At 56.2% G+C, this 21,700-nt stretch overlaps 1 protein-coding gene across 2 annotated transcripts; it reads right to left on the bottom strand.

Annotated features, from left to right (window-relative positions):
* Positions 1-441: 441 nt before the first annotated feature.
* Positions 442-21,136, bottom strand: VPS45 (vacuolar protein sorting 45 homolog). 2 transcript variants are annotated; one of them, XM_068663204.1, is made up of 15 exons: positions 21,000-21,136; positions 20,346-20,480; positions 19,949-20,009; positions 18,815-18,894; positions 18,355-18,423; positions 17,944-18,081; positions 17,437-17,547; positions 16,620-16,754; positions 16,172-16,285; positions 15,486-15,653; positions 12,402-12,560; positions 11,654-11,761; positions 11,216-11,337; positions 6,511-6,642; positions 442-814 (listed from the first exon to the last, which is right to left on the bottom strand). In XM_068663204.1, exons 1-15 carry the CDS (start codon positions 21,090-21,092, stop codon positions 727-729), a joined length of 1,713 nt encoding a protein of 570 aa, XP_068519305.1. In that variant the 5' UTR covers positions 21,093-21,136; the 3' UTR covers positions 442-726. The 2 variants fall into 2 exon arrangements, with proteins under 2 accessions (XP_068519305.1, XP_068519306.1); XM_068663205.1 differs by lacking the exon at positions 6,511-6,642.
* Positions 21,137-21,700: the final 564 nt, after the last annotated feature.

The following is a 21,700-nucleotide window of genomic DNA, read 5'->3' as shown; positions in this document are numbered from 1 at the left end:
CTCGCAGGAGCCAGGCAGCCAGGCTGCTGACGTCTGTTCTGCCTCTTAACCTGTGCTGCTCTCCCAGTTCCCGCACCTAAAATAAAAGGAAATTTGGAAAAAAAAAAAAAACAAAACAACAAATCCTCCTTGCCTCTCCTGGCTGCGCCCCAGGAGCCCCTCCTGGTCCAGATCCGCGCTCGTGATGACAGCACCTCTGCTCCCAGCACTGCTCCAGCAGTGCAATGCTCTGCTTCTTTTCAAACCCACCTTGTTTTCGTACTGCTAGAGCAACTTTTACGAGGGAATCACAACGCTTTTTCAGCTCACAACACGGGAGCAAGTAAAGGGGCAGGTTTGTGCTGGTTTAAGGTAACCAGAAGTGAACAGAGAGCACTGAGGACGTCGTTCTGCCCCCGTGGCACTAGGAGAAACATCGGGAACCATTCACCAGGTGAGAGGTTTGGTAAAACGGATCGTTTAATAGGACTCAAAATATACAGACAGCTGAGCAGAGCAAAGGTCCTGCAGTGCCCATCACCTTCCAGAGATGCACCGGCCAGCGCCGTGCAGGGCCTCCGGGCTGCTGCAGGGACTTCTCCTGCGGGCCACAACTTGGAGAGGTCCCGAGAGCTGCGGTAGTGAGAGGGCAGCGAGGGGGCTGCAGCTTGGGGCATGCCCCGGTGCGTCACCTCGGATGCCAACGGCAGCATTCAGCAGGGTTTGGGATGGGAATTCCTCCGGGATTCATCGTCTGCTGCTTGGCCTCGGCGGCGCCTGGGAGCTCTCGGTGCTTCGGCCACGGAACCCTGCAGCCGTAACCTCCTCCAGGAAGCTGCCAAGAGAAGTTCAGGTGAGCAGAGGTAACGTTTCGCTCCCGGAGAGCACGGAGAGCAAAGCGCAAAGGGGGCACCACCTTTGGGGCACCCTGCCTGGGGCACCCAAAGGTGGGCAGCCCAGCACCGGGCTCACCGGGCCAGCACCAGCCCTGGGGGGACCCTGAAAGGCTCGGGGAGGTCTCCCCCAAGGCCAGGGCCAACGAGGCTCCCAGGAGGGCTCCCAGGAGGGCTCCCAGGAGGGATCCGTGTGGGCTCAGCCTGGCCCCGCTCACCTCTGGTAACAAAGCCAGGAAGGCCGGGCTCGGCTTTCTGCCAGCTCTCAGCCTTCCTGCGGGGTGATAAGGCAGGAAGGGGCAGGGTGGAAGCCTCCTGCTGAGGCATCCTTGGCATTTTGCAGCCAGGGCCCTCCGGAAAGCAGCCCCCGGAGCAGGCTGGGTCACGCTGCGTGCCTCATCACCGGGCTCAGCCCCGCAGCAGGACCCTGCCTCCAATTTCTGCCCTACAGACCGCAGGGTTTTAAGGATTGACATCTGAATCTGGCTAATGGAAACCTCTGAGGCACCCACCATTCATTCGGGCAGGTCTCAAGGAAGTTTCAGCTCAGTAAAAGGCTTAAACACACGCTCAGCTTCATGCCAGGCTCCCTGTGATTTCCCAAGGGACCCCAACAACCATGTCCCAGAGCAACGGTCCCGTCGGAAAGCCAAACCCAACACATTTGGGCTTCTCAGCAACCCCTTGGCCCGTGGAGATCAGCTGCTGGGGGCAGCTGCAGAGGGAAAAAAAGGCTGGGGCAGGCAGGGGGTGGGCGGCAGCTGGCGAAGACGTCCGCGGGTCCGGGTGGTGGGTTCCACATCCTGCCCCAATTCGATACCGAGACACCAAAATGGGAATTTGTGAGCCCGCCCAGAAGCAGCGAGGTTGGAAGAGACCTCCAAGACCACTAAGCCTTGGGAACAAGTTGGCTGACGAGGTCTGGAAGCGGGTTAGGGTCCGAGGTCCTTTTCAGAAGGAAAGCCCCTCGCCAAGGCACGGCCCCGCAGCCCCCACGGAGGCTCTGCTGAGGACGCAGCCCAGCGGCGTTTGGCACCCGAGCTGCGGGTAAGTGGGTAAGTGGGTCAGGGTAAATATCCCCTCGGGTTAATCCCTGCAGGTTTGTGCTCAACCTGCGCTCCGGATGAGGCGGCCCCAGGCGCCAGATGTTCCTCCATCGTCACCCTTCGTTTTCGGAGCTCTTCGCGTCCTGCGCCTTGCTGCAAGCGCTCCCAACCCCCAAAAATGCAACTTGGGGTCTTGAAATCCTCTTGGAAAGCTACCGAGAACCCGTGGGTTTCGCTCCAGCACAGTTCTGCCCAAATTTACCTGGCTCCTGCACGAAATTAGAGGCTGCTATGGTCCAGCACCATCCCGAAAACGAACTCTTACATTCACCATAAATAAAACTCAAAAACGTGTTTTTTTTTTCAAATGTGAACTACAATCCCCAATCTTCCAGCCCTTCTGTTACAGCTCCTTACATTACTGGGATAAAACCAGAGAGCTCTACACTCGGGCTGTCATTTATCAAGTGGTTCTACCCCAAACCAAAGCACAGAAGTGGCATTTTGGCCCTCCAGCACGGGGCACAGCTCTGCATCGAGCCTTCCCTCGGCTCCTCACGCAGGAAAACGCGGCCAGGAAGGTTTCCTTACCTTCCTGAGAAGCCCTAACAGGAGTATTTTCAGGAGGGCTGCCAAAGTTTCACGAGTACCAGCGGCAGCCAGTCTGGCCCGATCAGAAAAAACCCTGAAAATTCCTTGACAACACCAGATTTTTTCCACCCCGTTGGCGTTTCTCAAAGGATCTCCGAGCGCTTCCAAACGCGGCTCTGTGTGTCCTCCGGGCACTGCAGCGAGAGGGTTGCCTGGTAGTGGGCACGGAGGTAAAAAATAAATGAAAAATTAAGTGAACTGAAAGGGGACAGAACCATGTGCAGCAAACCTGAGCGTGCGCAATGCCGGACAAGGCTCAGAAATTGTCTCATCTTTGCATTTCTGCACTGCTCTGAGTTTCACCTGATTTTTCAGCACTCTGGATGCTTTAATGTGTTTTGTGTTGTTTTTTTTTGCTCCCAGCTCCTGGTTGCAGCCCCCTGGACAGGATGAGAAGACCCAGGGCACGCTCTGAGCCTTGTCACTGACCGGGCTGCCCTGGGTGATGCCAGGAAAGAGCCCGTGGAGTGGGAGCACCGCGCGGATTTCCCTGCTAGAGGCAGAGGGGGAAGAGAAGAAACACCAATTTTCTCATCTCCTGTAAATCCACGGGGATTTTTTTCCACTAGAGGAATAAACTCCACCGACAGAGCCTGTTGGCTTCCGTAGCCTGACTTCTTTCCAAGGAATCCCTTTGCCTACGTGCCTCATTTCAATGTGTGAGCACTGCTAAAAGATTCCTGCCCTTATTTTGTGTTCCTAGACACGAATCCAGAACGAGCAGCAGCGACAGATTCCCTTTGACATCGCTGCTGAGTGGAAGGGAACTTGAAACGGGTACTTTGAGACCTCTCTGCCAGCACAGAGGGTAGTGTAAGAGCATTTTCAGCCCAGTTTTAAGCCTCTGGGTGCAGCGCAGCCACCGGACGAGGCAGGGTCCCTTACACAAGGGACCTCTCACAACCTCACAGCTCCAACACCGCGACCAGCCCCCGAGGCTCACCCGTCTCCTGCTTCGCCCAAACGCTGGCTGCAGAGCCCTTAAGCCACCCCGCACCCCCCCAGACACAGATGTTGATCACAGTTTGAGTTGGACTGGTCAGAACAATGAAAGCAGGGGATTAGCGTGCTTACACGGGCTGCTCAGCGCATTAATAGAGAAATCTCCTTGTTTATTGTGACATATCAGCCCTAATCCCGCAGCCGTAAGCAACGGCTCATTAAAGGGAGGCCGAAGGATTACCGCAGGAGTTAGGGCGCAATAAAATCGAGGTTTCCTCGCATCAGACACCTCGGTGTGCTGCTGGAACACCCGGGAGCCTCACACTGCTTGAATTGGTGACGGGGAGCTTCTTTTCTCAGCTCGCCCTGCACACAGGAGGCCCCCAAAAAGTGCTCGAGATCCCTGCCAAAGTGCTAGCTGTTTTGTTAGCCCCACCGTGGCTTTTCATTGTTAAGGAAACGTGATTCAAGCCACGAGGGAAAAGAAACTCACCTGAGGCAGGGCTGCTGTCACTACAGGACCCTCAGCAGTCCTCATCCCGCAGCTCCCGGGCAGGACCGTGTAGTGATCAGCCCTTACCAAGCAATGTCCCGTTTTTCCCCTTTTTTTTTTCCCCAGCTTCGTTCTTTGAAATGCAAATTCTGATACAGCACCCTCGTTTTCCTGTAAATAATTCAGCGACTGCGCCAAAACGCCGTCACGGGAGAAGCCCTGGCTAGCTAACGTGACTCCTCACAGCACCGAGACGACGGGGAGCCCAGCAGGCAGCTGCAAATCTGGAATTTCATCCAGCCAGGAGCCGCTCAGAGACCTGCTGCTGCAAACAGACCACGAGGAGAGCTGCCCAACGTCACCTCCGGGGTCAGCAGCAGAGCTGGGATGGGAACCCGGAGCCGATCCCCTCCTTCCTCACCCTCCTGCCTCCTTCTCCTAGGTTTTCCCTGTCCCAGTGACAGTTTTTGCTGATTCTGCTACACCGAGACGCTTTCGGGGCAGGTCTCAACCTCCAATCTGGCGTGAAAAGCTACTCTGCCATCCCAGGCAGCTTCGCAGCGCTAACTCCATCGGTTTTGTTGGCGTTGTGCTCAGCATGGCGCGACGACGGCGCCATCCAGGTTCTCAGCACAGATGCTGGTAAAAAAAGTTTGATGCGGGCCTGTTGGTAAATGTCAAAATCAGCCTCAAAAGGCATCGGTTACCGCGGACGCAGGGCTGAATACAAACCAGGTTTTATTTTGCATCCTTGCAAGGTTTAAGCTGAAGGTTTAATTCCCTTCTTTTCCTAAGTCGAAGAGCAGCTCGTACGTCTGCTGGTCTCTTTTTGTGACTATTTCCTGGCTAAAACAGGATTTAGTTCAGAGGCTACTTTGTAAAGCAGAAGGTTGAGGAAGCTGGGTAATTTGGGCAGGAATCGGGCGAGATGTGGGCTAATACAGACTTGCCTTCGTAACCCAGTTCGTAAAAGCAATTTGCTGCTGGGCCAGCACCAGCTCAGGAGCTTTCCAATCATCTGTTATACCAAAGAAAGGCCCAATTTTGGAGCAGGCGCTGGGAATTTGCAGGGTTTGGGCATTTTTTCCTTAGCAAATGATCGGTCACTGAATTGCCTTGCAGAGGAATTGTTGCTGCATCTGTGCAGGCAGCTTTGGAGCATGGAGATCCCTCACAGGCATGGAAGGGAAGGGCAAAAGTGCAGAGGGTGTTATAAATACGACCCAGGACTCTAATACAGCAGCAGTGCACACACATGGCCCAAACCCAAGCCGTTTTTTAGCCTACACACCACGCTTGGGTCCACCTGTCAGTAACTGAGATCAAGGAGGTGCCTGGCAAACGCCTGCCTGCCACCCAGAGCCGTGGTGCTGGCGATGTGCATCCCTGGGGCACTGTGGAGGCTCCCGAAGCTGTCAGCTTGGAGACTTCATCCTAAATGCTGAGAAGAGTGACTTTCCCCTCTTCTTTAGGACTCTTTTTGCCTGTTTCCACTCGGGGACGGTGAAGCTGTGCTTCCCTCCCAGCCCAGAGCTCCTTTCAGGCTCAGAGCAGCTGCTGGACAACTCGAGGGGCTCGCCCCAGGCTTGGATTCCACCACGCTTCCTGCTGCAACACATGGGGGAGCCGGGGGTCACCTGTCACATTCCCGACGTTCCCCTCCTGCTGATAACAGCCCCGCAACGTCAGCACGAGAGGGACGGAGCGGTGCAGCAGGAGGGAGCAGGGCACGTACTAAAAGAATTCGTGGTTCTTTCCTTGGCTAGCAACAAGCTGCGCTGAAAAAAAAAAAAAAACCCAAGCAGGCTCAATTTTCACCCGTGGTCTCATACTCAGATAAACAATTTGGGTTTGGGATTTCCCCAAAAGACCCTGAGATTCCCTTGGGAGCAGCTCGCTGGGTGAAATGGCATCGATGCTGCCCGACACGAGCCCTCCCAGATACCCAAATGTTCCAGGGATGGTGACCCAGGAAATCAGGGAAGCTCAGCACGGGCAGGGATTAAGCCCTCACAACGTCTGGCCTCCCAAGAAGGCAACCCGGAGCGTAAAGCGAACCAAGAAGGAAAGCTCCTTTCTCCGGGGAGAAATGGAAAAGACACAGCCAATGCTCTGCAGGCTCGTGGGCGGCAGAGAGGCAGAGCAGTCGCAGAGCCCGGTTCTAATCATAGGCACAGCGGCTTCGCTGCCATCGCACGCAGTCGCTCCAGATTCCAGCAGAGGCAACGAGACCACAGCCGGGTCTGAATCCCTGTGTGCTGCGCTGCCTTCTCGTTCCTCCTGGGGTGCCTGGTGAATTCTAAGCAGGAGGAACTACACACATCTACCTCCCTGCCCTCGGATCCAGTAGGGCACACGTTAAACCCTCAGCTTGGTAACATAACGCACGGAGCAGGGCTCGGACCGTTCCCACACGTTTCTGTCTCTTACGGTGCCATAAAGATCCCTCAGGAATCACAAACCCAGGCCCACGTCGGCAGCTCTGGGTACCCGCTGAGGCCGTTACCTTTTGGTGTTGTGGATGGTGGTGCCCCCCAGCACGATGCGCACCCCCGGGTTGGTGCGGTTCAGGTTGTAGACGGCCAGCGCCTCTTCGTAGGTCGCCCCTCCGATGATGAAGACGATGATGTCCTGGGGCCTGCAACGAAGGCACGAGGGTCAAGGAGAAATCCTGCAGCAGCCAGGGGCGCCGAGGCACCGCTCCTGCTGCCTGCTCTCCCCAGGCCATGCCTCATTTCTGTGGTGCGTCCCCGAGCAGAGCACAGAATGAGACCCTGCACCTCCTGCTCTCGCACGAAGGTTGCGCCTTCCCCGCACCATCCTCCCTCACTGCTCCAGTTTTCTGCTCTCAGAAACCTCAGAGGGGATTATTTCTGCCGAATCTGCTGTGAAAAGGCCTGGGTGGCATCCTGGCAGCGAGGTTCCATCCACCACTCGAGCCGGAGTGTCTCGCTGCAGAGGACAAGGTCTCGACACGATTACCTGCCCGCTGCAGCCTCCAAAATGCTCCCTGCTCTCCAAATAGGTGCTTTTATTAGGGTACAGCCACTTGCTGCAGCAGCCAAGGCATCAGGCACCCCCCTGCCCTGGGCAAACTCCGGATCAGTGACAAAGCAACCGGAGCACGAGGCAGGGATGGCCCCGGAGCGCACCTGGGCTCCGTGGCTTCGCTTGCTCCCTGCTGAGCCAGCTCCCGTGAGGTGCAGGGGAGCAGCTCGGAGAGGGAACATCGGGGATTTGGGTCTCAGGGCTACAAGGAGCAGAGCTGCCATCGGCGTCCCCTGCACAGGAACAGGCTGTGAAATCCCCTGCAGCCTGCAGAGGAGCGGGGTTATATTTAGCAGCCACGCAGGTTCAGGCAGCTCGCGAAGGCAGACAAGGAGGGTTTTGCACCGCAGCGCCCGTCACCGAGCTGTCCCCAAGGGGACGGAGCAGGGCCCTGCCTCCTCCTCTGAGCTTTGGGAAACCAGACACAAACGTGCCCGAGTCTCTGGGGAATGGGACTCCAAGGGAAGGGGAGGCACGGTGAGGGAGCGATCCCACAAGCCGCTGTCGGTTGTCAGAAGTAGACCGAAAATCCTCACGAGCCCAATTTTGTCAGCTCGTGCAGTCCCCAGTGCCATCACTTACAAATTTCGGGTCAAAAGTGTTAAAGACCCGAGGAATTTAGGGGCAGAAGTGGCAGGGCTGGCTGCCACACACTCCCCTGTGATGTCTCAGCATGCCCCAGTCTGGATGTTTGCTGTCACCTTTCAGTGCCACCACATCCACCCTGCAAATCCTTCCCACTCTGTGGTCCCTGAAGCCTGTGCAGGGCTGGTCGCAGCCTTCTGCTAGGGGTCAGGGTCACGTTAATTAGCCTAACGAGATGTTGGAGTGCCACAGGTGAGGGTGAGGCTGTTACAGTCAGTGCCCGGGTTACATCTTGTGCACGGCTTCGTCACCGCGCATCGGCGGCTTCTGTCCTGGCAGAGAACGCTCGGAGGAATAGGAACAGATAAACTGACACCCCCAAAAAAATCCTACACCCAAAATATCCCAGACAGGTAGGGGAATGCAGGAGGAAGGACGATCCAAACGTGCCTCGTGGGGGTGAGCTGGTATCTGCGGAGTGAAGCGGGAGTGCCTGGGAGGTGCCGTCACAGGCAAGCTCCTGAAGCGCCCGGGGAATTGCTGCTTGTCCCAAGGGCAAGGTCAGGAATAGGAAGAAACCCCGGGACTGTTATGGGATGGATTAGTGGGGGAGCGACCTCCAGGAGTGCTCCTCAGCCCCAAGCTCACAGCGGAGCGCTCAGGCACTTCGGAGGGGAGGACAAAGCAACCTCCTCGAGCAAACAGCGACCCAAGCACAGCTCTGCCTTAAAAAACAGCCACAAAACCACCCCGAGCACCAGGTAACGGGTAGGATTAACGGGAGCAGCGCTTCCCCTGGTCCTTAGGGCAGCGCTGTGTGAGCTCAGACACAAAGGCAGCCGGGCACACAGCGCAGGCTGCGAGCTGAGGGCTCCAAAAAAGGAGATTTTGTGCTCGCTGCCCCAGGAGCTGCCTCTGGCCGCGTGTCAGCTGCAGGCACTTCCAAGGGGTCAGCCGGTTCCAAATTCTTCCCCTCAGTTCCAAATTCTTCCCCTCCTCGAGCGGGCAAAGAGGAACTTTCCCTTCCAACTGACCCAGCAGGGGCAGGACCCCGGCTTGAGGGCGCAGAACGCCCTGAACTGGATGAGAGCAGCGAGTCCTCGCGTCCCGCACCTGAATTCTGATGGGGTTTTCGGAGCAGGGCTCGCAAGAAGCAGGTGGCTGATGGCAGGACCTTAACAGCAGGACCTTCGGGGCTCTCCGAGGAGCAGCGAGCCCCAGAGGCTGCTGCAGGTCCTTGTTTGGTTTTCTAAACGTGGCAGTGACAGTGACAGAGCTGCCCCGCTTGGTTACGAGCTGGGCTCCGGCCATCTTAGGTAAGCAGGATCGGGGCCAGCTGCTGCGATCCCAAATGCCCTATTAAGAGAAATTCCCAGGCCGAGGCGTAAACGGAGCAAAAGCTCCACCCCAAGGGGAGGCCTGGGCAGAGCTCAGAAGGTCTCACACAGCTCACGAGGTGTTTGGAGGCTTCTGCCCCAGCTCCTGCTGCTCGCTGTGAAGGGGGAGAAGCTTTAGGAGCTTTTCCAGCCAGCAATCTCCAGCAGCAAGGCAGAGGGGGACTGCAGGCTTGTGGCACACCAGGAAGGTTGATATTTACCGCAGCGGGAAGGAAAGGAGGAGCAGAAACCAGCAGAATTGCTTCTTGCTCTCTCCTAGGAGCTCGGTGCTTTGCAGATTCCCTTTCCTTCGCTGCTGCCAGTTTTCACAGATGAATTTGGGCCACGAGCTCTTCCTCCCTCGCAGGAGCGTTGTGTTCAATGCAGAAAGAAATAGTTAAAAAGAATCCGTTTGCATTCTTTGCTGCTCGAGCCACTGCCTCCCTCGGATCAAAAAACACAAAGCCTTTCGCCCTGCCCTTGGGCTGAACCCCTGCCAGTTTCTGTAACGCCGTCCCCTGCCCGCAGAAAGCCAGGAGAAGGACAGCCCGGCTCGCCTCGGGCTCTGATTCAGTGCACAGAATTTGGGGAAATTATTAAACGTAAATCCCTTGCTCAACTCCTTTGGCACAAGGGCAAAGCCATAAAGCGGCCCTTTCTCTTCCAACCCTTATAGCTCAAACCCTTTTTTTTTCAATGAGACCCCGTTTTTAGGATGTTACCGTTTGGCAGCTCCTTCTCTTTGGGATTTTGTTTTACCAAAGCCCCAGGACTCACGGCAGTCAGCTACGGGACAAGGCTGCAGCTGCTGCGGGAAGGGAGCGAGGTGGAAACTTCATTTCCCTTCTTCGTCCGACTTCTGCTTTGCTTTAGTTCTAGGTAGGAAGCGAACCTTTCCCATGCGCCCCCACAGACGCATTATTTGGGTGCTCTTTGTGGCGGGATTCTCAGGGGTGGGTTCCTGTGCCTTCTTACAAAAACATTTTAAAGGGGAATTCCGAGTGAGACGCAGCTCAGCAGGGTGTAACCGAGCACTGACGGCCAGAAGATAAAGGTCAGAAGACCACTTCCAGCTTAGCTCAGCACCAGCCCAGGTCAGGGATGCGTGGGTGCAGCTTCTGCTGCTCCACCTGCTCCGTGTCAGACCCCATCCCTCAATCCTTTCTGCTGGCCTGAAATCCATCTCAGTCAAAAGCTGGTTTCAAGGAGAGACGACATCATTCCTGCTGCCCTCGCTGTCACACACTCATTGCAACCGCCCAGCCACCCCATCCAAAATCCACCATTTCAGTTTTAAAGGTAAAATGTGGAGCGAGGCAGATACCTTCCGGCCTCCCAAGGACATACCCAAACAATTTGTCTCTTCTATGACGAGAATTCATTTTTTTAATTCATAAAGGAGGTGATTTATATCCCCTGCCGTCAGCCTGGCAGGGAATTTGGGAGCTCCCCGTTACAAAACAGATTTTCCCTTTTATCAGAGGGAGGCAAATGTCCCAAGGCAGGGGTAGGGAGGAAGAGCAGCGTGTGTGTGCCTCGGGGAGCCAGCCACGAACGCTCACTCCCTGACACACCCTGACCCTCTCACCCCCTTGACACGGCTGGATCTTGGTCCCCAAACCCATTTCTCTGCCCACTCGGTGCCATCATCTGAGGCCCGTATTTATCCGTAATGACTTCACTGACAACAGATGAGCTGAGCTCCAGCAAAGTCAGCTCAAAGCAGGCAGCCAGGGCCCTTTTCAATTTCAGTTATTAGCCACGTTCAGCAAGATCCCATTCCGCTCAGAAATAGTAACTGGCTCAGAAGGGAGAGCTAGCAGTTGGGCTATTTTTGGGACTCTGCAAATAAACGCCAGATGGTATGGAGTGAAGTTAGGGGGCATGCTGAAATCCATCATGTGAACATCCCGGCAGCGTGGTGCAGTGGCATTATCCCTTACCTAAGCTCTTACAGGAGGAATGTCAGGTCTTGATGACTCGGCCAGCGCTGAACATGAAGAAAGGAAGCCTTATGTCTGCCTTAACAGCCCTCCCCAGCACCTACCTGAGAGCACAGCCACCACCTACACCATCAGGACATTTTTTTGACAAGCCCAAGGTGTTTTTTTCACCCAGGGACAAACGACAAAGCAGGTGGCAGCAGCAGGAGGAGCAGGCGTGCTCCAGTTCTCCAGCTCTGCCCTACAAGGCCCCACGTACCTGTCCCGGAGAGTGTTGGGCCCCAGGTAGGGGAACTGGCTGTCCTTGAGTTTCCCTTTGATGAGCTGGTCTAGCGTTTCTTGCAGGAGAGGCTGGTGCTGGGTATACACATTCTCAACGCCCTGCAGCGCAGAAGAAGCTCTTGTCAGGAATTAACACAGCGAGGCAGCAGGCTGAGATGATCAGCAAAGCCACGTTCAAAAAGCCCCAGCATTTATCTGATGGATACAGCAAGTGTTAGCCGTTGAGTCGAGGTTTAGGGGGGCTTTTCTGCAACCAACTCCCATCATCTACATGAGAATTCTGCCCTAATGCTCCCTGCACTTACTATTAAACGCTGAAAGCCACACCACGTGGCACTGCAGCCCATGAGAGTCCTGCTCTGTGGCTGTGATTCTGACTACAGCTGTTGTTATCTCACCCGTGGCAGAGCCGTACCTTCAGACCTTTGAGGAACTGTTTGGTGATGGCCACAGCGTCCTTGGGACTGAACAGGTCGCTGCCCCGGACCCGTTTCCCTCCGTACTCCACAACAGCAGACACCAGCTGTGCAGAGAGAGGCAAAACCAGAATCTTTTTAACACAGGGAAGCTGTTTCCAGGCAGTTACTGTCCACTCAGCACTCAGAAGAGACGCATTCCCCCTCTCCAACAAGAGCCCCAGCGCCGTGACGCTGCCTGCACAAGGAGAGGGGCTGTCGTTCCCGCAGCCTTTTGCAGGGCGAGCAGATCCTCCACGCGAGGTGACATCATTCTGCTTCTCCACCTCCTCTCCAGCTGCTCTCCGCATTTGCCAGGCGCTGCCACCCTCTCCCTCCCAGCCTGGCTCCTGCTGCGGGCTCAGCACATCCCTGCAGCCACTGCCTCGCCAGCAGGAGCTGGGGGCAGGCAAAAAGAGCACGCACCGGGCTCCGTGTCCATGCCCCACGCTGGTTGTAGCAGCCTCCTGGCATGCTCTGCTTCACCGAAATCCTTTGTAGCATCACTGCTTTTGGAACTGGGAATTAGGGAATCAGCTGTGAAGCAGCACCCGCAGGCCCCAGCTGACCTCCGGGCTCAATTTGAGGTGGAAAAGCAACAAAAAGAGAGCTGTGCTACGCCGAGACCCCACCACCAGGCACCTTCCCCCGAGGAACACATCCCAAATCTCCCTCCTGCCCCAGCAGAAGGGGAAACGTGGCAGCTACCTTGCGGTATCTGTCTGACACCCCTCTGTTCCTCAGGTCTGTCAGCAGCCCTGGCAGGCTGTTGCTGCTGTGGCGCTCGTAGTGCAGGGCGTAGAGCATCACCAGCCGCGCGGCGTCGAGCTCCGTCACCTTGGGGTTCTGCAGCAGGCGCCGCACGTTCTGCAAGAGATGGAGAGAGGGAGAGGCCTTTGAAGGATGTGAAATCGGACCGAGCCCACTGCCTAGCAACAACACTGCACGGAGGAGGGACGCGAGGGAATTAAATTGGGAGGAAGGAAGGAACGGAGCCGAGCTTCTGGAGGGCTCTGCGGTCAGGGCGAGCGGAGCACGAGCTGCTTTTGTGGGCCTGGGGATTCGTGACCCGGTCCTGCTGGGTTATTAACTCCCCAAAATGTGCTGCAGGGAGAGCTCAGCTTGGTGTGTGCCCCCCCTGCAGCAGACACGTGTAGGAATTTTTCATCTCTTCTCCTTCCCAACCTCAGTGAAGCAAAGGCTGGCCCGCAGGTTGACTGCCAAGAGCCAAGAGCACAACTGCAAGGATCTTGGTTTCTTTCGGAAGCTGTGGAGGAGCAGCATCACACTCAGACAGTCTTTGGGTGTGGGAAGCAGAGGGACGAGCACGAAGCGCTTGGAAGCGAAGGAAGGAAGGAATTAAAGCAGGAAAAGGCAAAGCAAAACGACAGCAGCGGAGAGGGAAATACAAAACCCACGGGTATTTCCTTCCAGCACGGAGATTGTTACTTTTCCTGCTGAAGGGAACACGGTGCCATGTTAAATACGAAGGGTGCACACCCCAAAAAGCTGCCTGTTGAACCCAGGGAAGATGTGGAACCCCCACAGGGGCCGTGGGCAGGATATAAAGGCTTGTGTAAGCTGGCAGCTGGCCACAGAAGCACCAGGGCCTCCTCATTCCAAGAAAAAGGACTTAATTCCTCTCCGCACCCTCTCAGTCACTGGGTAGAGCCTTGGAGCTACGAGAACACACGCGAGAGCCAGGCTGGGAGCTTGGGGGAGCAGTGGGAGTGAGAAGCTTCTCAGCTCTGAGCTCGGAGGTGGCTCTGGCAGAAGAGGCGCCGACTGCTGGAGGTGCTCGCGGGCATCTGGTCGGGGCTGGGCAGATGCTCGAGTACACCCCAGAGTCTGAAATTCTCCCCGTGAAAGCAAAACAATCCGCCTGCCCTAGCTCCAACGCAGGGAATTAGAGGAGCTGCCAGTTGTACAGCTGTGTTAGTGGCAGCAGTTCCAAGCGAGGGACGGAACCAGCTAGGATTGTTTCCACCCTAAGCAAACGTGACCTTGAAACGCTCCAAAAAGCCCAGCGTATCTCTGCAGGGCTCTCCCACCCTCCCAGGACAGATAGGCAGCATGGAAACATCCTGCAAACAGCTGTGAAACAATGTTGGGAAAGCGTTGCCGTTTCCCCAGCTGATTCAGCTCCGCTTGCCGTTATCTGCCCAGAAATAGGGGGTGAAATCCTGGCTTGGGGGAGGATCCCCGAGGCGAAGGGTAAAAACCTTGTTGAGGTCAGGACTTCACCTGTACAGGGAAGGACGGAGTCATCCCATGGAGATGTTGGCTTGAGAGGTTTTTGGCAGCACAGCAGCACTGCCCGTGCCCGTGGGGAGCTCGGGGAACAGAAAAGCTCTTGTCCAGCCCGGGAGGTGGGATCCCAAACCTCCCCTCGAGGCTCCCGTACAACGTGGGGATTAATGAGAGCGGGGAAAGAGTAACCAAAACGTCCTGTGCTTGGGGGCCCTGGCCGCCAGAGAAATTAACAATTGCTGAAGTTACGTCAGGGGCAGAACAATCCTGCCTTTATTTCGTGCTCTGCCTTGTTCATTGTGCCCGTGGCCTTGCCCCGGCGCTGCCGTTAGGAGACTGCGACAGGGAACGGGGCAGCTCCAGAGATGCTGATCTCTGTCTCGTGCAGAAAGATCCCAGATCGTTTTTTGCAACTTTGCAGTTATTTTCTAGCCTCTACATGGCTTTCAGTCCCTCTCAGTTGCCAGAAGCACACCAGAGCTCCTCCAGCATGGAGCTGGGAACAAACTTGAGCGCTGTGAGAAGGGCAGAAGCACCCATTTCGGGCAGGGCAGGACACAAACGAGCACCTGGGTGAGCTCCAGCAACCACCCTGCACCTATGAATCAAAAGCCATCGGATCACACCTCTGTGCTCCCAAATCTGGGTGGTTGCAGGGACTTTGATAGGCCTGTCCTGCTTCACACCTGCTGAGGACCTGGCAGTGCCTGAAGAACTGATCTTATCGCTCAGCCACCCACCTGGAGCACAGCGTAACAGCCTGAGAAGATGGGTATCTCACACCCGTTGGAGATGCTCAGCCTTATTTTCCTGTCCGAGTGTTGCTGTGCTGCATAAAGGAGCCCGTTACGCAGCGTATCATCTACCCTAGCCACAAAAAAAATTAAGGAATCGCTTTTTAATCCTGAAGCAGTGGCTGAACTCTGCTCCAACACAGCCCCTCTCGACAATGCTGCTATTTTCCCTGACCAGGCAGCAGCCCCGACCTGTCGTTACCGACGTGCTGTCAGATGGGAGGTCAGGTCGTGGAATCCAGCAAGCCAGCACGGGGTCAGACCTCCAGTCTATACCCAGCTATAACAGAAGCCTCTTTTAGGCTTTTGCAGTCCTCTTTGCCAATGAAATCTTTTCTCTAGGAGGCTTTTCACAGTTTTTTATTTTTTAAAGAAAAGTAAAACCTGCCACCTCAAGGAGCAGCCTGGTTTAGGCCACTTTTTGGTTTCCATTTTTCACCCAGTGCTGCTCAGGGGCCAAGCTTTGATTTAGCGGTGCCTGCAGGCAGCCTGCCAGGAGCCAGCTGACTGCATCTAACGCAGGAACGCGGCGTGTGAAATGCAAAGACAATCTGCAGAGATGCTTCTCCAGCCAGTTATTAACTATGATTCATCCTCATCTGAACCGAACGGGGAGGAGAGGAGCAATCCCAACCCCCAGAGCCCCAGCCCTGCGGGATATCTGCACACATCACTCCCCCTGGTTTTTGGTACCAAACCTCCATCAACCGGGGGGGCAACGGGATCAAAGCAGGAAGATTGAAGGTACCTGCAGGGCGCTGGAGTGGTCGTTTTGGCAGGCCAGCTCCTGCTCCACCTCCGACACCTCCAGCAGGTTGCGCTCGGCCACCAGGCGGGAGAGCTCGCCCACCACCGTCACATGCTTTGACACCGTGCCGGACATCTTCTTGAACTGTGGGTAGTTCTCCACAAACGCCTGCAGAGGGGAAAGCAAAGCAACCAATTCTCCAAATAACAGCAAAAACCATCCAGCTCGTCCCTGGGTTGCACGCAGGCACTTATTTGCCTCACCGTAAGCGAGCCTGGTGCCGGTATATGGATGCTCACACCCCTCAAATCCAGAAGCCCTGAAGCTTTCTTCAATTACAAGATGTTTGGCTGCACTTTTGGTTTACTCTTTAAACACAAGGATATGGAAAGTATCTCCAGAGACATTGCCAGGATACTTTAAATCTTCAGCGGTGACTAAATGAATCAGCCTGTGCTCAGAGCAGCTGCCAGGTGAGCCAGCTCAGCTCTAACCTCCGCACAGCCGTGCTGGGTTAAGCCAGGCACTTAAATGAGGGCTTACAGGTTCAGCTGGGGGGCTGCTGAGTTCCAGCAAGCTCTGAGCAGCAGCTTAGGGAGGAGGCAGAAGGAGCAAGCTTGTAGATCACACTGCAGAACAGCCTGGAGAAGTGTCTGGCCTCCAGAGAGACACTGCATTGTTGTTACCTTCATATCCGCGATGGATTCCAGCTTCTGCTGCTCCTTGGGTTTCCTCTTCTGGAAATCCTCCATCAGGTTCTTGATGTTGCTGCCGATCTCGGCGAAGTTCAGGTACATGTTCTGCAGGGAACAACAAGGGGATGTGAGAGAAAGCCACTCGGGCAGGAGCCTTGGTGCACTGATGTGCCACCGCGCATCATCTGCCCGAGACCCAACCCAGCAAGCAGCTTTGAGGCAGGCCCAGGTTTTATTTAAAACCCCGAACCAGCTGTATTATTTCTCATCAGATGTTGCTTGCATCACACCTTGATTCCACCCCATGTAAGCGATACATCTCCACCCTGATGCCCGAAGCGATTGGGAAGATCCTTTTGCATGGCAAAACCAAGCACGGGACCCGATTCCCAAATCCATCCCCTCACCAGGATCCCACCCAGCAGACAGCAGCACCTACGTTGGCGTAGAACTCGTCGTTCTCAGCAGACAGGACCACCTCCCGGAGATCCTTGCTTATGCCTGGCACGCGAGAGAGGTCGATGCGGTTGTTGTTGATCCCCAGCAGCTCGTGAACCATGGCCTGGTACGTCCACTGCCAAGGATGGGGACAGAGAGAGGTAAGTGGTGCTTCAGCAGGACAAACAGCACCAAAAAGCAGAGCTCAGGCTGAATTCCAAGCCACTTGGCTGCAGCAGCACACCACTGTTTGAAGCGTGCACTTCTCAAACTTTTGCCACCAGAATAAATTCTGTGGTGCTCAGACTGGCTCCTCGCTGGTGCAGACACAGGGGAAAACCACCCCAAAAAGGTGCTTGGGACTGATTGTTCTGCTCAGCTAGCTCTATTTCCTCCTCCGCCTGCAAAGGGCCACGTATTTTTGGCTGCAGAGCTTCCACGTTTGCAAACTGCTTAATTTCCTATGTGCCTCTGCGCTCCTGAGGCAGCAGAAGGGGTGTTTCCACACACCAGCGAGTCACTACATTTACCCGAGGAAGACAAATACTAATGGGGAGAGAAAACTGAAAGCTGATGGGAGCGCTGACGTGCCTGACGCTTGATCCGTGCAGGATCCGTGCTCGGCAGCTTGAAAAAAATCAAGCCAGGAGACAAGAGGGATTTGAAAAAGAGCAGGGGCAACACTCGTCTCCTTTTTTACCTTCTGAACGCAAACCCTGCCCTGGCAGGCTGCGAACTCCACCTCGCTGCTGCTGCACAGGGCTCTGTGCACTCTGAGGACTCCTGCTCCTCCCTCAGCCCCTCGATGATTGATTCACCTGGTTCAGCAGCGGGGTGATGGCATCGTCGGAGCGGTCCAGGATGAGAAGCAGCGGAGGAACCTCCGTGCGCCGAAAGTCAAACAGCTCGTATTCCTTAGTGATCACTTGCTGGTGAGAAAAGGGGAAAAAAAAAGGCATCTGAGCATAGGTTTACCTGGAAGAAGTTCCCTCTTGCTTTGGGCACGGGTGAACAAAAAGTTGTGCTGCTGCCTCAGGCTGCAGAGCTGCTGATAAAGCACGACCTGTTCTCAAAAGGCGCCAGGAAACCCACTGCAAATTGTAAGAAGTGAGGGTGCAAACTGTGAGACGTGTAAGAAATGAGGGTCTTCACCTTGTGTACAGGCTTTTCAGAGACCCTGCCCAAAGCCACACCAAGGAAAGGGCAACGTCTCCAAGAATCAGCTGAAGAAGGGTATTTCCTCCAAACACATCGACTTCTCAACAAGTTAAAATCAAACCAAGCTGCCAAACTCATCTGACATCGCGGCCAAGCTCTCACCACACCTTCACGCACTCGGCAAGCCTCTTCGCCGGCTCGGAAGAGAGCTGGTAGCGAATCATGGGGCATTTCTTCAGGGACAGCAGCAGAGCAGTCAGCCCTTGGGTCGTCCTGGCCAGCTGGGCTGGATCCCAGTTGCGGCCCTGGAAGGAAAGGTTCAATCTGACACGGACACACCACCCCCACGTGTTTCTTTGGAAGCAGAGAGAGATTTTGGCTGAAAGAGGGGGAAATAGCAAAGGCCCCGACCCCAATCTCCCGTTATTCTTCTCCTTGCCAGTCCCTTTGAAGGACCAGCTGCCCCTTCACGGACTGCACCCCGCCGTCAGCCCACCACTGCGCCCAGTTTGCCACAGCTACTGGTCCCTCTAACCACAGAACGAGGCCCCAGAGAAGAGCAGGGGCTTCTTCCATACCTGGCAGCAGCCCAAGAGGTTGAGAGAAAAAACGTGGGGGTTCACAGCGATGTAATCTCCGTAGAACTCCTGCCAACAAGGGGAAGCAAACGCAGTCAGGTGTCTTGCCAGCCCTTATTCAGCTCACAAAGGGACGTGATCTAGCACCAGCAGCACTAAAACCTAAGCATTGCCTGAACTCATCGACACCAATCATTTCTCCTCCCTGAAAAGCCACTTGCTGGTGTGTTTCTGTGCAGGGAGCTCTTTGTCGATGCCCCAGACATTTGGCAGCCTGGGGACAGGCAGATGACAGCAGTGGCTCTGACAGCAGAGGGCAGAGAGGAAAAGGACACATATGGGGTATTTATTTTTTTTTGCAGTGCTGCTGCGTGCTGTTCAAGAGTCCTCAAGCTTCCACCTTCACCTTCCCAGGGCTTCTGGATTGAGAAATCTACTTAAAAATATTCAAAAAATTCACCTGGACTTCTGCCACGACTTCCTGCTCATCAGCCTCAGCTAAGGACTTGATGTCACTCTTGCTGATCACGTTGCTGAAATCTGAAAGGGAACAACAGCACGAGCACGGTCAGGTGCTGCGAGCGGCACACGGCGCAGGAAAACTGCCTGACCTCATTCCCCACACGAGCAGATTGCCACAGAGCTCGTCTGACTTGACAGCCGTGATTATCACGCGGGCATTTCAGGCTGGAAGGGAGCTCACACGGCCACCGTGAGCCCTGCACCAGCTTTCTGCTGCTGGTGCCAGCACCCTGTGTGTGACTACTGCACTGAATGGAGGCGCAGCAGGATGAGATGGCTCTGGGAAGGCAGCGCTGGCTCCCTTCTCCCCTCTCTGCTCCACCAGGCAGCCCCACAGCCGGTAGATTTCCCCGGGTAAGAGACAAACAAGGTGAAACGGCTTGGGACAAGCATCTGGCATCGCTGTCAGGCAGGAGCTTTGTCCTGCGGAGCGACGCTGACATCTAGAGGCTGCTTCAGCTCCTTCCCCAGAACCTCACGAAGAGAGATGCTTCTGTGAGGCCTGGCCTTCAGCAGCTGTTCTGGTTGATTTCCAAAACCCCCCCAAATATTGTACAGCATGAGCGAGAAACGCCTGCCTGATGCAGCAGGCATTACAAGATGCCTGCTACAAGTTTAGCCCCAAGCTGGGCTGAGAGGCCTAACGCTGCCTCTAAATGATTTACCTTCAAGATTTGGGCCAGCCTCTCACCCTGTGCACTTGTTTCCCTTAGAATAAAGGCACTTTGCTGCCAGCATTAGCCTTCCCTCACGTTTATGAAGCAACACAAAGTAATAAAACCCCAGAATTTTTCAGAAGTAACCCATAACAGAGCAATGCCAACCTAAGGTGTTGCTTTGCAAAGATCTTTTGTGAGTAGTTTCAGTTTAACTGTTTTATTTCACACACACACAACCTTTGCTAAAATAATCTGGTGATTGAAATAACGTAAGAACTAGAACTCAGACACTTTCAGCATTTTGTAAGTGTCTGAGGGTGGTTGTAGTGTCTTGCATCAGCGTTTTCTACTGAGCATCAGGTCGGGCTCTGGCTGCAAAGCCTGACTTACCCGTCAGAACGGAATGCACTTACAGATAAAATAGATGCTGTACTTCGGCCTCCGCAGCTCCTGAATGAGATATTCCACGTTCTCCTGAACAAAAACAGGACGGGGGAGAGATTTAAAACCGCTGCTGCTGTGTCAGAGAGGAGGAGACGCATCCACGCCTCCTGCTCATCCCATCAGGGTCCCTCATTACAGCCTGTGGAGCAACAGCTCCATCCCCCTGTGGTATGTGATGACAGTGAGGTGAAGCACAAGCAGGACGCAAACCCAAGATGGGCACTGGGTGGAGGGTCAGGAGCGCGGTTGGGTTTTTGGGGAGCTCAAAGCCCACCTCGTTCCTGTCCCTGCCACGGGCACCAGCCCAGGCTGCCCAAAGCCCCTCCAGCACCTCGGGCCCAACGCTGCGCTCGGGGAGCTCTTTACCTTGGTGGGGCGCAGGAAGCAAATGGCCTTCAGGTGCTTCATCGGCTCCCTGTTGAAGGAGTCGATGCGCTCGAAGAGGTACACCTCCTTCTGCAGGATCTCCGACTGCGTGTACACCATGCTCACCACGCCGGTCTGCGGGACAGGCCGGCCCCACACGTCACCCTGGGGCCCCACACGTAGCTCCCAGCCCCACACATCACCCTGGGCCCCATATAACCCCCCCCCCAAGGCCCTATGCACCTTCCCAGCCCCACACATCACCCTTGGCCCCATATGTGTCCCCCCCCCCTCCAAGGCCCTATGAACCTTCCCCAGCCCCAGACATCTCCCTAGACCCCACACATCACCTCCAGCCCCACACATCCACCCCCCTCGGCCCCAAACATCCCCACAAGCCCCCTCAGCCCTCACACATCGCCCCCAGCCCCACATATCCCCCCCCCCCAGCCCCACACACCTTCTCTGGGCCCCACACGCCTCCCCCCAAACCCCACACTCCCCCACAGCCCCACACACTCCCCCGGGCCCCACACATCCCTCCAGGCCGGCCCCACAACCCCCCTTAGGCCTCAGACATCGCCCTCCGCCCCACATATCCACCCCCCCGGCCCCACCCCCCCCCCCCACGCTCCCCCCCAGCCCCTCTCTCACCGTCTCGCGGTCCATCAGCAGCACCTTCATGCCCGGCCCGCTGTCCTCGATCATTTTCGCCACGTACTGCTTCACCGCCAGCACCGCGTTCATCTTGGCCCGGCTCCGTCCTGCCCTACCCGGCCCGGCTCGGCTCGGCTCGGCTCTGTCAGGCCCGGCCCCGCCGCCTCCCGCCGGCCCCCTGGGACTTGTAGTCCTCCAGCCGCAGGTACCGCAGGGCGCAGCGCGGCGCCGGACTACAACTCCCGGCATGCCCCGCGGCACGGCCTCGCCTCCTCTCTCTCCGCGCCCCCCCCCGCCGGCAGGCCCGGTAACGGCGGATCCCCGCTGTGGGGCCGGGCGTTGGGCGCGGAGGGTGCGGGGCCGGGGCCGGGGCCGTCAGTCCTGAGCCCCCTGTGGGGCTGGGTCCCCGCCGTGGGGCTGGGTCCTGTCAGTCCCGATCCCACTGTGGGGCTGGGGTCCCATCAGTCCTGAGCCCGCTGTGGGGCTGGGGGTCCTCTGTGGGGCTGGGGTCCCACTCTGGGGTTGGGGTCCCGTCAGTCCTGAGCCCCCTGTAGGGCTGGGGTCCCCACTGTGGGGCTGGATGCTGTCAGTCCTGAGCCCCCTGTGGGGCTGGGGTCCTCTGTGGGGTTGGGGTCCCACTGTGGGGTTGGGGTCTCATCAGTCCTGAGCCCATTGTGGGGCTGGGGTCCCAATGTGGG

Source organism: Anas acuta, chromosome 28 (assembly GCF_963932015.1).
Source record: "Anas acuta chromosome 28, bAnaAcu1.1, whole genome shotgun sequence".
Classification (NCBI taxonomy): Eukaryota; Metazoa; Chordata; class Aves; order Anseriformes; family Anatidae; genus Anas; species Anas acuta.
The sequence above is the reverse complement of the archived record's forward strand: the minus strand, read 5'-3'. Positions and strand labels throughout refer to the sequence as shown.

Excerpts from the sequence above, each read along its gene's own strand:
- VPS45 (XM_068663204.1), bottom strand. The coding sequence starts at position 21,092 with ATGAACGCGGTGCTGGCGGTGAAGCAGTACGTGGCGAAAATGATCGAG. Across the intron at positions 16,755-17,436 it reads TCACCCCGCTGCTGAACCAG|TGGACGTACCAGGCCATGGT; the intron begins GTGAATCAATCA and ends CATCCTTGGCAG. Across the intron at positions 11,338-11,653 it reads AGTTCCTCAAAGGTCTGAAG|GGCGTTGAGAATGTGTATAC; the intron begins GTACGGCTCTGC and ends TCTGCGCTGCAG.